Source organism: Carica papaya, chromosome 6 (genome assembly GCF_054855325.1).
Source record: "Carica papaya isolate Zhongbai chromosome 6, ASM5485532v1, whole genome shotgun sequence".
NCBI lineage: Eukaryota > Viridiplantae > Streptophyta > Magnoliopsida > Brassicales > Caricaceae > Carica > Carica papaya.
This window is the reverse complement of record NC_142314.1, coordinates 7,362,737-7,378,049: the sequence shown is the minus strand read 5'-3', so window position 1 is coordinate 7,378,049 and position 15,313 is coordinate 7,362,737. Positions and strand designations below refer to the sequence as shown.

Sequence of the window (15,313 nt, the reverse complement as noted above, 5' to 3'; positions counted from 1 at the left end):
AGATATTTTTGCCAGCCAATGTCAGTTACCAACTTTTTTTTATTTGCTATTTCTGAATGAGCAGGTATTAGATTGTTTAATATAGTAAAGATTCACATCATGGTTAATGATATAGATAGCATCTTTTGACACCGAGTAGATGCCAAAATGAGAGTCACTTTCAGTTAATGAAAAGCCAAGATGGAAGTATTAAAAGCCAAAGCCAATGCGAAAAGATTAATTTATCCCAGAAAAGAAAGGCGTTTAACCAGAGATGATGGGATAAAAAGTTATCAATCTGCATGACATCCTTGAAACTTTGGAGTTACTTGTACTGGCAAAGAGATGTCACAAACAATGTTGCAAAGAGGATATCAGATTTCAATCTTGGAAGCTGGGCTGTTCTATTTTGACTTCAAAACATCGTAGAATAATACAGGTTGTTTCTTCATTGCACAGAGTTCCTTTAAGAGATACAAAAGGGGTTAGTAAGATCCTATAGCCTCCATATATATAATGTCTGGAAGATGTGAGAACTTGTACCTCTACTGCAGAAGCTAATCGAAGAATTGAAGCTTCTCCCCATGGACGGCCAATTATTTGCAAACCGATTGGAAGTCCTTGTTTATCATAGCCAACCTGGAATATCATTAGAAGGGCTCAAAAAGTTTAAGAGTAAATATTACCTAGCAAAACAATCATTAATATAAGCTAATAAAGCTTCCTTGTCCTTCTACCTCTTTGTTTTCTGCTATTCATACCCTCAGTCACCATAGAGTGCTAATACCTACCCTAAAACGTGCTCCCGACAAGGTATAGGTCGTTTGTATATACACCTGGGAAAAACTATCAAACTCTAAAATATAAACTTTCTTTCCAAAGTTCCATGAAAGACATTCTAGTGGGAAAAGATTGAATCCTTCCCTTTTGGTCCACAAGGATGTAAAAGCTTTTGGATATGTTTCCCCTCAAAAAGGAAGAGAAAAGAAAAAACATTTGGATGTGAACTTGATATTAGTATTTTCCTTTTGGTAAAAGTCAAATTCTTCAAACTACTTAGTTCAAATGAAAAGAGAAGTATCACCCACGGGAACCGTAATGGCTGGTAGGCCAAGAAGATTTGCTGCAAGAATGAAACTCATGAGATAACCTGAAACCAAGTAAGTGATGCATCAGAAATCTTGGAGAAGGAGAAAATACATAATTTCAAATCTAAAACGGCATCATTGTTGAGTACATGTGACCATTACTGCCTGAAGAATATAATAAGTTCTTCCACAGCGAACTGTTGCCTTTGACCGAAAAAGAGGACCCAAATATGCATAAAATTGTATTTTTCTCATTGCAGATCATATGCATAAAATTGATTTTGGAATTGGATGTCGTACAACAGATCTTTTAAAGGAAAATACAGGAAAGAGATCAGAAGAATAGACAGATAGAGGAAAAAAAGGATCAAGGTGAAGACTTTAGAGAGAATAAAATATCATGGTAGGCATGGAAAAATAGAGAGAGAAAATAATATATAAAAACAAGAAATAAATTCACTAGAAAATTATCACTTCCAAGATTTTAAAGTTGTTGATTGGAAACCTTTTATACAAGTCCTAACCCAAACTAAAATAGAAAACAATTAGCAGAAGAAAAAATGTTTTAAACCTTGAATGATTAAATAACTCATATCTCCTAAATACTATTTCCTTAAGTTATAAAAATTAAAAAGATCTTTTAACTTATTTACACTTACAGAGTTCTGCATCAAGACAACTCAGTTTGCGAATTTGTTTTATTGCCAAGTCTTTATAACCAACAAAACATGACTGATAGTGAGTATTAATCGGACCCAGCAAGTGCGGCTTATACAATCAAATATGCTTTTACTTCGTCCCACTAAGATTAAAATGACCATAAGTTCAAGATTTGGAAGAACCTTTTGTACCATCATTGTCATTGTTCACACTTCTATTTCTCATAAACAAAATGATTTGCATTATTGCAATTTGTCAACTTCCTTAGGCAATCGACTGTGAGAATGAGCAAACGTGTAAAATGAAACACATTTTTCTTCCCTTCTTAACTCCTAAGGGTAGTTCTTAAGAGAATTTCTTACCACTCTCATCATCTACTGATCCAGAAACTAAGAGTTCAGTTTAATGCATCTTTTCTAGAAAAATAACTGAGACAATTTGTTTGCAGGCTACAAGTTTAAAGAAGTTCATAAAACAAACCTGTTACACGCATATCTGTCTCCCCATATTTAAGGGCACTAGGAGGGATTATAGGTGCTGTCATGCTGTTAGACACAAAAAGCCATGTAAATTTAATTAAAAAACTTCACAAAAGCATTTGTGAAATGCAAACTATAAATAGTGACCCAATGCTCTAGCAGGAAACTGATGAGCAAAAACTTTGTATTTACTCGGAAAAATGTGCAGAATCTTAAAGCCAACTCAAATTTTAAAAATCTACTATATATAAACAGATAAGTGACCAAGTCCTATAGCAGTTCTAAAAAAATGTTAAAAGAAATACCAACTATGACTGCACCAATTAACAAATGAAAATAGATCCCCAGACAAGTCCTAGACCTAATTAGACCTTGAAGTTTCTGTTTTAGCAATCAGACCTACAAATTTTAAGGCTAGAAATTTACCAGTTAATATGAACAAATGTCATAGGGTAATGATTTCAGGAAAGATCTTTAGAATCTGCTCAGACCATATTTTGGAAGAAACGACTTATAACCAAACTCCATGAATTAATTGGATTAAGGCATGTTATGATGCAGTTGATTCAGAGGAGCTTTCTTTACTTGCTAGTTGCTAATATTTAGCTTACTTACCCAGTTGTAGGAGTCACTATCACGTCAGCCTTTTTGAAAATCTCCATGTGGTAATACATTATCCTTCGCCTGGATCAAATGAGATAAAATTACAAGAGAAACAAATCAAAACAGCCAGAAAATTATAGTTATGTCCTAAAAGAATATCACCAAGCATGAGCCATACAAACAAGAACTGCATCTTGATTCCCAAGACCATACAAGTAACAAATCAAGAAGACTCCCACCAAAACCCAGATCTCCGGTAATCAATGCATCTGTCATCCTTTGGACAGGTAATTAAAAAAACTATGAGTAAATATGAGATGGCAAGAAAAGTAATTTTAGTTAACTATAGTGTTTGTGTTGAATTATTAAAAAAATGCCTTGAACATGTTAAATATCTAAAATGAAAATAGTGATAGTGCATTTCTTTTTCCCTAAAATAGTGGCTTGTAAAATGAAAAAATATGGTAAATTATAATGAGCTTAACATGGTTATAACACCATGGCCTGCCAATTAAAAGTACTAGATCATTGGCCACAAATACCTACCATGATCTTCCCCAAGGCATTATGATGCAAGATGTATGGTGTCACGCACAAACTCCCATGGAAGCAACATAAACTTTCAAGCCAAATCACAAACTGATTTTCATTTCTTTCGTCCAAAAAAGATCTCACAGACCACTGACATTCTATCCTCTTTCATGCTCCTAAATATGTAACACAAGACCCACAATTCCAGCATAGTAGTGGGCCTGAGTCAAGTTTGATATCACTTGTAATTCACGGATCTGTCACCCAAAAGTGCTTTTAAGATCATTGGATCGTGAAATTATAAACTGTCTTCGCTAGGGTACTACATCAGTAGGATACAGGGCATCACAAGACAAATTTAACGAGAAACTCCATATTTCATTAACAGTAAAAAACTATTATCATCTAGATCTTTACCTTTTCTCCTCCAGATTTATATTTTCAATCCTTTGGACCAAGTGAAAATAATTCAGCTTATGGTTATTTGATGTAACTCTCAAATCTTCAAAACTAATTTGACATCAGAAATGGAATCCGTGGTTTAATTTTAAACCGGGTTTTCCATCATACTCAATGCTTTAATTTTATTTAAGTATTCAGATTAAATAAATTATAGAAAATTGGAGAATTTTCAAATATTCATTAAATTTTATATTGACAACCTGAAAACAACTTCAGTTTCTTAAATTTGTTGTAGGACTTCCTAAGTTCATTCTTCCCCAAATTTCAAAAAACATCCAAATAAGAGAGAATAAAACCTTCTTTTAATTCCCTTGATTGCAATCCCACATTAAGAGTAAACATGCTAGAATGTTACTCTGCATTAAAAAATTATCTGGATTAAGTTCCACCATTTTCCAAGAAGAAATAACCAAGAAGTTTGTCCTCACGATAATCTACAACAATGTAATCCTCACGCAAACAATAATGTTTCTGGATCAGCATGCATATCCTCTCAGACATTAATCCCCTCTCTCGGTCGGCAGGTCTTCCACTATTTTGCAGGTTACTATCCAGGTCAACTTCAACTAGCTAGAGTTAAATTAGTACGGTAAAATATTAAACACAGGTTATATCTCTCAAATTATCAGGTGAATTCACAACCTCTACATCTCTAAGATAAAATATGTCTGTTCCACTCTTTTTGACAATTTTCTTTATTCACTTTTAGTGTATGGGTCAGATAGATAGTATTTTGAAAACTTCAGCTGCTGTAAAAGCACTCTAGCACATCCATATGTGCACACACATCTCTATATCTTACAAAAGAAAGATAAAGGGTGGAGAGAGAGAGAGAGAGATACTTGAGTAAATTCATTATGTTTCACCTCACCTTAGACATTGGGAAGCAACATAATCTGATGCAGTGAATGATCGAAAAAGTGCAAGGCTAGTACGCGTATCATATGTTAATCTTTCATTTTTCCTAAGATATAGTCAAAAAGAAGGAAACTAGTTAAAATCATAAATGTTAAATAATCCTTCTGAGTCAGAACATATAGCTACTGTGTCATTGGAGCTATACAATTATAATAACAATTTTCCTTTTGAAGGCATGAAACATACCCATCTTCACAATCAGGATTCAAGGAACAGATTGTTTCAGATCCAATTGAAACAAGATGTGCAGTGCGCATCTCATGCAACTCTGGTATTACAACCTCAATAATCTGAAACCATGAAGTGTTAGTTTTTGATATTTTTACTGTGAATTATCTAGAATTATGTTGTCTAATGTTTATTAGTTTCCAATGGTTATTTGGATGACAATTGTTTGTCTTTAGTGGATAAGCTTAATTAGGAAAGGTTAATATAGACTTTAGATTGCTCAAGTAAGCAAAGTATCTTCCATTTTCTAGATTTTTTCTGCTGTCATCAACAGCTTTGAGGAAGCTAATTTATGCTGTAAATTAAGTGGGAGATTAATGAGAAATTCAGATCAGTGTTTCTGCTCTAGATTCGCTTCTTTGCTGTGTCAAATGCCAACAAATTGTAGAAGAGCTTTCTAGCTTTAAGACCGGGACCAAGAAAGAAGGAAAACCAATCGTAAAAAACTCAAGGTCACCACACAAATAGAAATGGCCTCCAACGGTTCAAGCTCTTCCTCACCTCCTAACTTCAATGGTGAAAACTACCAGCTGTTCACTGTTAGAATGAATGTTGCGCTGAAAGCAATGGACCTTTGAGAAACTGTGGAGTTCAGTGAAGACCCTCTCCTTTAAGAGCAAATCCAACACTTGCTCAAAGCATCATGCAAAAGAGACAGCAAAGAAATCCAAAGCTCTTTCTTTCATTCACTCAGCGATTTTTCAAACCTTTTCACAAGGATTATGTCTTCTAAAACTAGAAAAGAAGCCTGGTAAAGAATTAAGGAGTTCCTTGGAGTCTTTGGCGGGCACCAGAGGCATCGAGGTATGGAATATTGACCTGAACATGAATTGAAATGATTGGGCAATGCAGAATATATGAACTTTATAAATTCTCTCTCACAGATGGAAATGGATTACACAACTTGAGAAAAACCAAGGGGGGGAATTTAACTCATTGGGCGTCTTTTTGTTGAAGTCTTTCCGTGATCATTTGAGCAACAATGGGGTGAAGGGGGAAGGATTTCCTGCTAGACAGCTTTGGGAGATAAAGGCAATCCCAAGAGTGGCTTTCTTCACTTGGGAGGCAGCTAAGGAATGCATTCTTATTTTGGATAAGTTGACAAGGAGAAGCAAAATTCTTGTAAATGGATGTTACTCATGTAAAAGAGATGCAGAATCTTTGATCACATCCCATTGTGGTATCCTTTCACATTTAGGATTTGGAGTTTGGCTTATGGATTATTGGGGTTAAATTGGTAATTGCAGGATCAATTAAGAATGAACTGTATCCCTGGAGAGACATCCTAGGGGATAAAAGGTTAAAACTTATTTCTTTGGTTACCTTTTGTTCATATAGAAAGAAAGTAATAAAAGGGTTTTTGAGAGTATATAAACTAATTTTGATAGATGTAAAGACACTTGATTCCAGACTCTAAGTTTTGTGATTAGGAACAATCCGCATTATTGTACTCAGGATCTTGGTGACCTATCAATATTTTGATTAGTTTGTTAATCCTTTTGTACATGGGTTGCATCCCCTTGGTGCTCTTGAATAAATTTCATATTTTATGTTTAAAAAAGAGGAGTTCCAAGGGAGTGAACAAATAAACCAAATACATATACTCAATTTGAGAAAATCATTTGAGGTTCTTAGGATGGGAGATATGGAAAATGTAAAAGACTTCACAAATAGAGTCATGAAGATTGTGAATCAAGTAAAAATGTTGGGAGAGGAGCTGATTGTTAAGAGGGTGCTTGAAAGGTCCTTATGCATCTTCCAGGGAGGTTTTGAAGCAAAGATATCTTCTTTTGCAGAATCAAATGATTTTCAACAATTCCATTAGCCGAACTTGTGAATGCTTTGCAGGTCAGTTAGGAGAGAAGATCCTTGAGAATGAATGATGCAAAAGAAGATGCTTTTGTGATGAAAACCAAAGTCAAAGCTGAAGGGAATAATGCTTGAAGCAAGGGAGGTTTCCATAAGGAGAGGCCAGAAGCAATAAGAATAAAGGACCAAAAAAGGCAGCTATCCACCGTGTCCAAATTGCAAAAAGACCAACCATCTTGAAAAGTATTATTAGTATAGGCCTGGAATCCAGTAAATGATTTGTGAAATGTTCAGGCATGTTGAAAAAAATTGCAAAAACAAAGGAGAACAAGATGAGTAGAAGGCCAAAGTTGTGGAAAATGAAAGCAACAAGGAGAAAGCTTCCTTGTTGCTAAATGCTACTCAACCAATTCGGACTGCAGCACTTGGTTCGTTGACAGCAGCTGCAGCCATCCTATGACACCTGAGCAGAGGTTTTTTAAGAAGCTTGACAAGTCCAACAAGTCTAGGGTCAGAATAAGCAACAGAGAGAACTTGGAGTTTGAGGGAAAGGGAGATATTTCAATGATGACACCTTCAAGTTTGGAAGAATAGAAAGTTATGTTATTATTGAATAAGAACACTCTAGATACAGACATTCTTGGAGTAATAAAAGGAATCCTACAGTTAATTACATATGGGGTCAGCAAGAGGAAAAGAAGAACTACCGTGAAGATGGATAGGTGTTTGTTGTTTGACAAAAATCACCCAAAAGCTTTTAGATAGAAGCTGTGCGCACAGCAGTCTACCTTCAAAATAGGCTACCCACAAAAGCATTAAAGGATAAAACACCACATAAACATTGGTATTGCTGAGAACCAGCAACAGAGCACAAGTGGTTGCTATATTCATGTTCTAGAAGTTAAAAGAGATAAGCTAGATGAAAAGACTCAAGCTGATATCTTGTCGAGCATAAGTGGCAATGTCAGAGTCCTCAACATTCAAATAAAGGAAGATATTATGTCAAAAAAGTCAAAGTTGATAAGAATGCTTATCGGCATCAGACAAAATTAGAATTTGAGCTTCAAGAAATCAGTGTGTACTGGGGGATGTTATTGAAAGCCCTTAAGTGCTTGCTGAGAAAGAGAGATCAGATTATAATCATAAAACAGATTCTGACCATTTAGTAAGGGTACAAGAACTCTTTTAAGACCTCTATAATTGCTGCAATTTCATCTTATCAGAACCCACCAATATTTAAATCGCAATCATCAAAATGAAAGGAAGTGATAGAGGAAGAACAATAGATGATCATGACAAACAAGACTGGGATTCTCACCGCAAGACCTGCAAACAAGAAGGTCATTAGGCTCAAATTGGTGTATAGAACCAAGTTGAATGTTGGTGGCTCTGTTAACAAACTGAATGCTAGATTGATTGGCAAGGGCTACTGTCAACAATATGGGATTAGTTTCATAACATTCTTGTACCAGTAGCAAGATATGACACAGTGAGCTCGTTCGTCAATCTAGTAGCTCAAAAGTTGAACACTTATCAACTTAATATCAAATCAGCCTTCTTGAATGGCTACTTGAAGAAGGAAGAGAAATAATTTGTTCGCTACAAAAATCTTTATATGGCAAAATAAAACACATTAAGATCAACTACCAATATGTGAAAGAAGCTGAAAAAGATGAGGAGATCAACTTACTACGCTGCAAATCCAGGGAAAAATGGCCGATATTTTCAACAATGGACTGTTAAGTCCAAGTTTGAGACATTAAGATTGATGTTTGGTGTTTCCAGCAAAATTGTCAAGGAGGAGCGTTAATGTTTGGCTTTTTTGCTGCCAATCATCTACAATTATGTTTTTGTTAAAAGCTGTTTAGATGATCAATGGTTATTTGGATGATAATTGCTTCTATTAGTGGATAAGTTTAATTAGGAAAGGTAAATATATACTTTATCTTGTTTAAGTATGTAAGGAAAGTCTCTTTCTTTTTCTGGTTTTTTCTGTCGTCATAGACAGCTTCAAGGAAGCTCATGTATGCTGTCAATTAAGTAGGAGATTAATGAAAAATTCAGATGCCAACATAAACAATTTTCTAAAACCATGAAAGAAAAGAGTATAATATGAAAGGAAGAAGAGTATTATATCCAAACATATTATCATCATGTTAAGAGTAGAGTTGGAAACTTCATCAATTTCAAACTAGAAGGTAAAGAAAGGAAAAAATTATGTTATGGGAACAGCTACTTACTTCACATCCATGAGCTTTTGACAGTTTGTTAAGAACATCTTCACATTTATCCGAGATCTCACTCGAAAATACATCATTAAACCACTGCAGGGGAGCAATTGAGTTCTAAAGATTTCACTTGATATGAAATAAATTGAATTTAATCGTCTTCCAGAAGAAAAGAAAGAGAAATCACCGCCGTATATTTCCCCAGACGCATTGCTTGCAAAGCATTCAGATTATCATATGATGATAAGTTTGGAAAACAAGGAGGGGACTACAAGAAAGACATGAACAATAATCATAACAGAGCTGTGAATTATAAAATTTAACATTGGAATATTGGCTAATGTATGATAGTCTGGTACAAAAAAATCACATAAGCATTATCTCAAATTGACACTTGGACCTATCCAGAGTCATACACAAACATCTATTTCTTGAAGTTACTTGTTTATTTGTTCTATTGCAGACCTTCTAGTTGAAGCATGCCCCTCAATAAGTGATATAGTTTTGTATTTTTATTCCTTTCATTCCAACAAACAACAAGCTTAGCTATCTTCATTATCTAATTTTTATATTTATCAAGTTGAAGGTCCTTTTTATGTAGTTGCTCCTTGACAATAGTTTACTTAACACAAAAGTTGAATCAATCATCATGATCTTTGATAACCAAACCTTATACAGCCGGTGGTTTGCAGAATGAAAGAAATGAATAGGATGGCATAAACAAATAGCATAGGATATTATAATGATGCATTTGACATATTTGAGTTGGTATGCTTTCTTTTTCATGTTGGGTAGTCAAGGAGAACTAATATATAGTGTATAAATTAACAAACTTTATATTACCTCGTATTAATTTTGATTTTTTTTTTGTAAAACTGAATAGAATAATATGATTTAAGTTAGTTTTCCATATTTTTAAGGAATGCTAATGACAATATTTCTAACCAACTTTGATTTAGTTAAATTTTTCTACTAAATATGAAACTACTTGTATAAATAAATTGCTTCCGAAACATTAGTATGTTAAATCTAATTTATTGTTATGTAATCACGCCAGGCTTGTGAAAGAAGATATAAAAACAAAAAAGAAAATGTAATCATGAGATTTGTTTGATGTAGGAGTAAGAATACTTTAGGAATTAAAATATGTCATTTTGGGAGGTTAAAATTTTGAGTTCCCAAAATGCTGGGGAACAATTGTTTCCCACCAAATGAAAGAACTAAGTTCCCAACATGCTGGGGAACAATCGTTTCCCACCAAATGAAAGAACTAAATTCTTGTTCTTCTATTGTAAGTGTCCTCTTTGCACCAAACACAAATGATGGCTAGTTCTACGATATTAGTCATACCACAAATACTACCACTAATATTAACTCCTTAGGACCATAGAAAATATTGCTGAATGTCATCCAGCAAGACTTCTTCTGTTACATCTTGTAGTGTTGACTACATGATATCCAAAACAGTAATGCCAATTCTTTAATACTAAAATCTAGTAGCACGCGGAAAATACTCTGAACATTCTTTGTGAAAAGCAATGCACTCTGGAGCCCTTGAAATGATTATTACTTTAACAGGAAAACAAAAAGTAAAGCTACTGACCACCCTCTTTTTATTTACACAAATAATAATAAGGTTAAAAAAAGTTACCGGATTCAAACAGATTCTATTGGTCGGAGAGGAACCCAGAATTGCTGCATATCTGACAAATTAACAATGCAATCACGAAGATATAATGTCTCTAGCAAGAAATTAGCATGTTCATTGATCCCAGTCAAGAAGAAAACAAAAGAAGACTATGCTATTTCTTCTGTTTGAGCATTATGATTGCAGAATAATGATAAATGACTTGTGGCAACAATTATATAGACGTGGCAAAAAGAGATAGTTTGTCCTCTGAGCAAATAAGATAGGAAATAAGGAATAAACAATTTAAGGGATGCATCTAGTCGTGTACAGCTTAAAATACTAAATCAGTTTTGATAAATTTGTACAGGATGGAAAGAGTTCTGCAATGCAAAGTACATAAGGTTACATGTCCTGATGATCTGGACTGTGTAAATATATATAAAATGATTTTGTATGGTGAAATGTTTACACTAGCATGACATCCTTGTAGGGATGAAATACACATAAACAAAAACCATTTTTGTAGGAATGAAATGCTTACACTAGCACGACATCCTCCACCGATGAAGCAATGGGTCCAATAATTTCCACAGTCCCACTATCACATAATGATCTGTCAAAACAACTTGGAAAATAAAATTGCTTCACTTATTTCGACCTGACAAAGATTTACCACATAAAAGAAAAGAAAATCATCTTGCTTCTAGTTCTAGATTATCATTCACCCTTATATGTAAATAGAAAAAAAAAAAAAATTGGCAGCTGCAATCTCAAATATTCACTATTTCGACGAGCTTTAGTAAGCAGTACTCGAATGTTGCTATTTACCTTAATCATTCACTGCCACATAAAAATATAATTTAAAATCTTTATTTCATTAAAAAAAGAGAATATAATTTAAGATCCATCCCAAATTAATACATATTATTTTATCCAACAAGATAGGTTCATGCTGAAAATACATAATCTCCATATATGCATTTTCTAAAATCAAAGTCGTGCCAAAATTTCTGAATAAAAAAAGTTTGTGACAGTTTCCAAAAAGACAATAAGGAAGTTATGAAAATGTCAAGGACTCCTTCCATAGCATTTTTGTGATGTCTGAGCTAGAAATATCAAGTGAATACAAAATAATTTGTTACAAACAGCCAAGAACAAGTCTATGCATGATAGTAGCCTGTGAGCTAGAAGGCTTACCCTTCCATATCTGTCCGTCCATATGTCGTTTTCAAGCCCACTACACCACAGAGGGAAGAAGGGATGCGGATTGAACCTGCCTTTTCAATTAAATTAAGCCTAAAATATAAGGATATAATGGATAACATCTACGAGCAAGCCTAACATAGTATAATATTTGCACAACCTCCGCCATCTGTCCCAAGGGCAGCAGAACATAGTCCTGAAGCTACAATTGCTGCTGGACCTGAGGAAGATCCTCCGGTGTACCTTTCAGGTGCATGAGGATTTCTTGTTGTTCTGCATCCAATTTTATTCGAAAATTTACCAATAAAAAGCAGAAGATTTGCAATAATTTTTGCTAATTAAGGAATCGGACAAGTCATAAATTTCTTTAAAAAAGATAGCCATAAGTAGATATGTTATCAATTAGAAACCTTCTGAAATAGTATACAACATTTTTTACCCATCCTACATTGTTAAACGACAAACTTACCCATAGTTTGAATTATTCCCGGTTGTGCCCATGCCCAACTCGTGCATATTTGCCTTTCCTAAGAAAATTACACCACATCTTCGCAACCTTGAAACACTAACTGCATCCTTCTTAACAGTGTGGACCTCATGCATCCATGTTGTTGCACCTATCACCACATAGACCAAGTTAAGCATATCAATCTTCAAGAGGATACATCAAATAAACATCAAGAAACTGGTGATCATTATTTACCCTTCGATGGGTGGGGAAAGCAGTCAATATCATCCTTAATTGCCATGAAAATACCATCCAAGATGGATAAAGGATTTCCTGCGCAACCAAAAATCAGATGTGAGAGGTCCTTTCATTAATATTTGATGTTAAATTTCGACAAAGCATGAAAAAAATGTCAGAAATTGTAAATTTTTATTTTTTTTTAATCTTAAAAAAAAAAGCTGCAGCTTGCTAATACAGGAATAACATACTATACTATCATCAGAAATACCTTCATCAAACCTTCGTGTAGAAGTCGCAGCTTGCTTTCTGACTTTGTCAACATCAAAAGAAATTAATAGTGGAGTCGGGGGCTTGTCATAGTTAAATTCCTTTATGACAGAAATTATATGCTCTGCTACCTACAAGTAAAAGTATGATTCTTCCTCTTCAATTTATCTGTAAAGAATGAGAATCCCAGTATATGAAGATAACCAACCATTGAAGGACTTGCAAGCTTAGACCGATAAGCATGTGCATAATCGCGTATCTTCCAGTATCGAAAGGATGCAATTAAATCACTATTCCAACGGCTAGCAGGATCATAAAGTTGAAGACACTTCAAGGCTGTCTCAACTCTATCTTCAGGCTTTGCATCTTCATCAACGACGGTAACATCAATTTCTGGTTCTAATTTAACATCATGGTCACAGTCAGCTTTATGAAATGAAAACTGGATTCTGGCATTCACATGTAATTTTTTAACATGTTTCATTTCTCACTTGAAATTTATCTAAAATTTGCTGCCAATCTTGATGCAGATATTTCCTTATTCCTCAACAATCTTTACATTTGAAGATTTTTCAAACAAAAAAAACCATGTATAGTAGGTTTTAATTTGTAAGTATTTATAATCAACAGAGACGCTCAAAAGACATGCCAGCTATTGATTAGTATTAGACAATGTTAAGAATATGATTACAAGCAAATCGTATCTTCAAAAGATTTCAAAGCAAATTAGAATTTGTCTCAAACAGAGAAGAGCCTGCGGAGGCATCTAAAGTACCAGCAGAAAACGTGCACAAGTGCTGATATAGACATTGGCAGTGCCCAGTGGTAAGGCGCTCTATTTTCTTCAAATTATTTATAATTAATCTCTTTCTACTTATTATAGTCTAACTCTTAAGAACTATTCTAATGTTACTGTATTTTGTTTTCCTATAAATAGTGTATCCCATAATTTTCCAAATTAATTTTCTTTTACAGACAAAATACAATAAAGAGCCAAGATAGGGAGAACTTCATTTTCTGTCCATAAGATGAAGCTCCTCCTAAAAACTTAAATATTATAATATACGAAGCCGAAAAGAAAAAAACAATAAGAATCAGAGAAATAAGAGGATAGACCTTGAGTAGGAAATTCAGGCTTAAACATGGGTGCCTCTGGTATCGCAGTATTTTGCAACATCTGCCAATCACATAAGCTCTTTTTAAGTCCTAAGCAACGAACTAACGAAGCCCGTAAAGATGAAAGGAAGAATGTAACACATTAAGAACTTCCTCCGACAAAACAGTTACAGACCTCAACAATCTTGTTCTGTTTCTTCAAGACAGCAATAATCAGAGAACCAATTACTGGTGCCTCAACTAGCTTAACAAACAACTTGAAAATAAGTCCAGTCAAATGCGGAGCTGCAAATCCATACAAACACAAAAAATAAGCTGTCTATACTTTCCGTATATCTTGTACGTAAAAAAGCGAGAAAGGCCGAAGTTCACCTTTGATCACTTCCGGTTCGTACTTGACGGTGGACAAATCCACCTCGTTGGCCGGCAACATCACGCGTTTCTTCCCCATCTGTTAAACCAAAAAAAATCAATTCACATTTCACGAAATCAAAGCCTCCACCAAATCAAAACTCAAGCAATACTATTGAAGAAGAACGAAGTCAGGAAGAACAAGATGTCACACCATGCGGAGTTTAAAAATCAGAAAGATGGAGGAAAATCTGGAAATCAGCCGCACAAACCTGCTAAGAGAGAGTTGTTAGAATGAAAAGAAGAATGTGATGCAGAGAGACGACAAGTTCGTTGTTCTTGTCATCAAATGCTTTGGTTTGTGCGATTGAAAAAGTCGTCGCCAGAAATTGACAGAGACAGAGAGTGACGTGAGAGTAAGAGGAAGCAAGTGCGGACAGTTGAAGTTGTTGAGTGCCATTTGTTGATTAATACGTTGCCGTCTCTTGTCTTTGGAAATCTACAAAATCGTCACAGCGCATTCAATTTCTACCCACTCGCTCCGCATTTTCCTCGGGTCGGGTTATTGAGCCCTGTAGACCCAAATGTTTTTTTTTTCCTAATTATTTATATTTATTCTATTTTTTAAAATATATATATATTATTCATGTTTCAGTAATTATAGATATGGTCGATTCATTTTAATTTTTTATAAAAACTTACAGAATGAAAATTAACATCTATATTTATTAAATACTAGTGATCTATTTAAAAAAAAAATCACATCAAATTTGAAATTGTGACTAATGTATAGTTAAGCGATAATTGTGAATCTAATTTTAATCATGTAATTAAGGCATATATCATACCAAATTTGAATCACATAATTTTGCAGTTAACTAATGATCAACCAAATCAAACTTATTTAAATTAAAAATTATATTTAATTAATTTGACGTAATACATGAGTAAAAAAAGAAGTGTGCAATGGATTGTTTGAGACCAGGTTGGATCAGAGTGAAACTGAAAATGATTTATAATTTAGATCGAAAATATTAAAGATAAAAATAAATTAAGTATTAAAGAAAAAATAA

General features: G+C 34.2%; 1 protein-coding gene across 7 annotated transcripts; it reads right to left on the bottom strand.

Moving 5' to 3' along the window:
* Nucleotides 1-21: 21 nt before the first annotated feature.
* FAAH (fatty acid amide hydrolase) lies at nucleotides 22-14,722 on the bottom strand. 7 transcript variants are annotated; one of them, XM_088222562.1, is made up of 22 exons: nucleotides 14,455-14,720; nucleotides 14,262-14,340; nucleotides 14,065-14,174; nucleotides 13,890-13,950; nucleotides 12,982-13,172; nucleotides 12,775-12,904; nucleotides 12,522-12,599; nucleotides 12,288-12,435; nucleotides 11,979-12,091; nucleotides 11,813-11,888; nucleotides 11,157-11,240; nucleotides 10,637-10,688; nucleotides 9,173-9,253; nucleotides 8,998-9,081; nucleotides 4,907-5,010; nucleotides 4,674-4,766; nucleotides 2,988-3,086; nucleotides 2,822-2,890; nucleotides 2,208-2,272; nucleotides 1,068-1,129; nucleotides 523-618; nucleotides 22-443 (listed from the first exon to the last, which is right to left on the bottom strand). In XM_088222562.1, the coding sequence occupies exons 1-22, from the start codon at nucleotides 14,455-14,457 to the stop codon at nucleotides 384-386; spliced, it is 1,938 nt and encodes a 645-aa protein (XP_088078688.1). In that variant the 5' UTR covers nucleotides 14,458-14,720; the 3' UTR covers nucleotides 22-383. The 7 variants fall into 7 exon arrangements, 6 of the variants coding, with proteins under 6 accessions (XP_088078688.1, XP_088078691.1, XP_088078689.1 ...); XM_088222565.1 differs by having other exon boundaries at nucleotides 12,982-13,139; XM_088222563.1 differs by having other exon boundaries at nucleotides 14,513-14,720.
* Nucleotides 14,723-15,313: the final 591 nt, after the last annotated feature.

Bases quoted from the DNA above. Each gene is read 5' to 3' on its own strand.
- FAAH (XM_088222562.1), bottom strand. The intron at 12,905-12,981 runs GTTGGTTATCTT...TTTTACTTGTAG, and splicing joins AGCTTGCAAGTCCTTCAATG to GTAGCAGAGCATATAATTTC. The intron at 2,273-2,821 runs GTAAGTAAGCTA...TGTGTCTAACAG, and splicing joins ATAGTGACTCCTACAACTGG to CATGACAGCACCTATAATCC.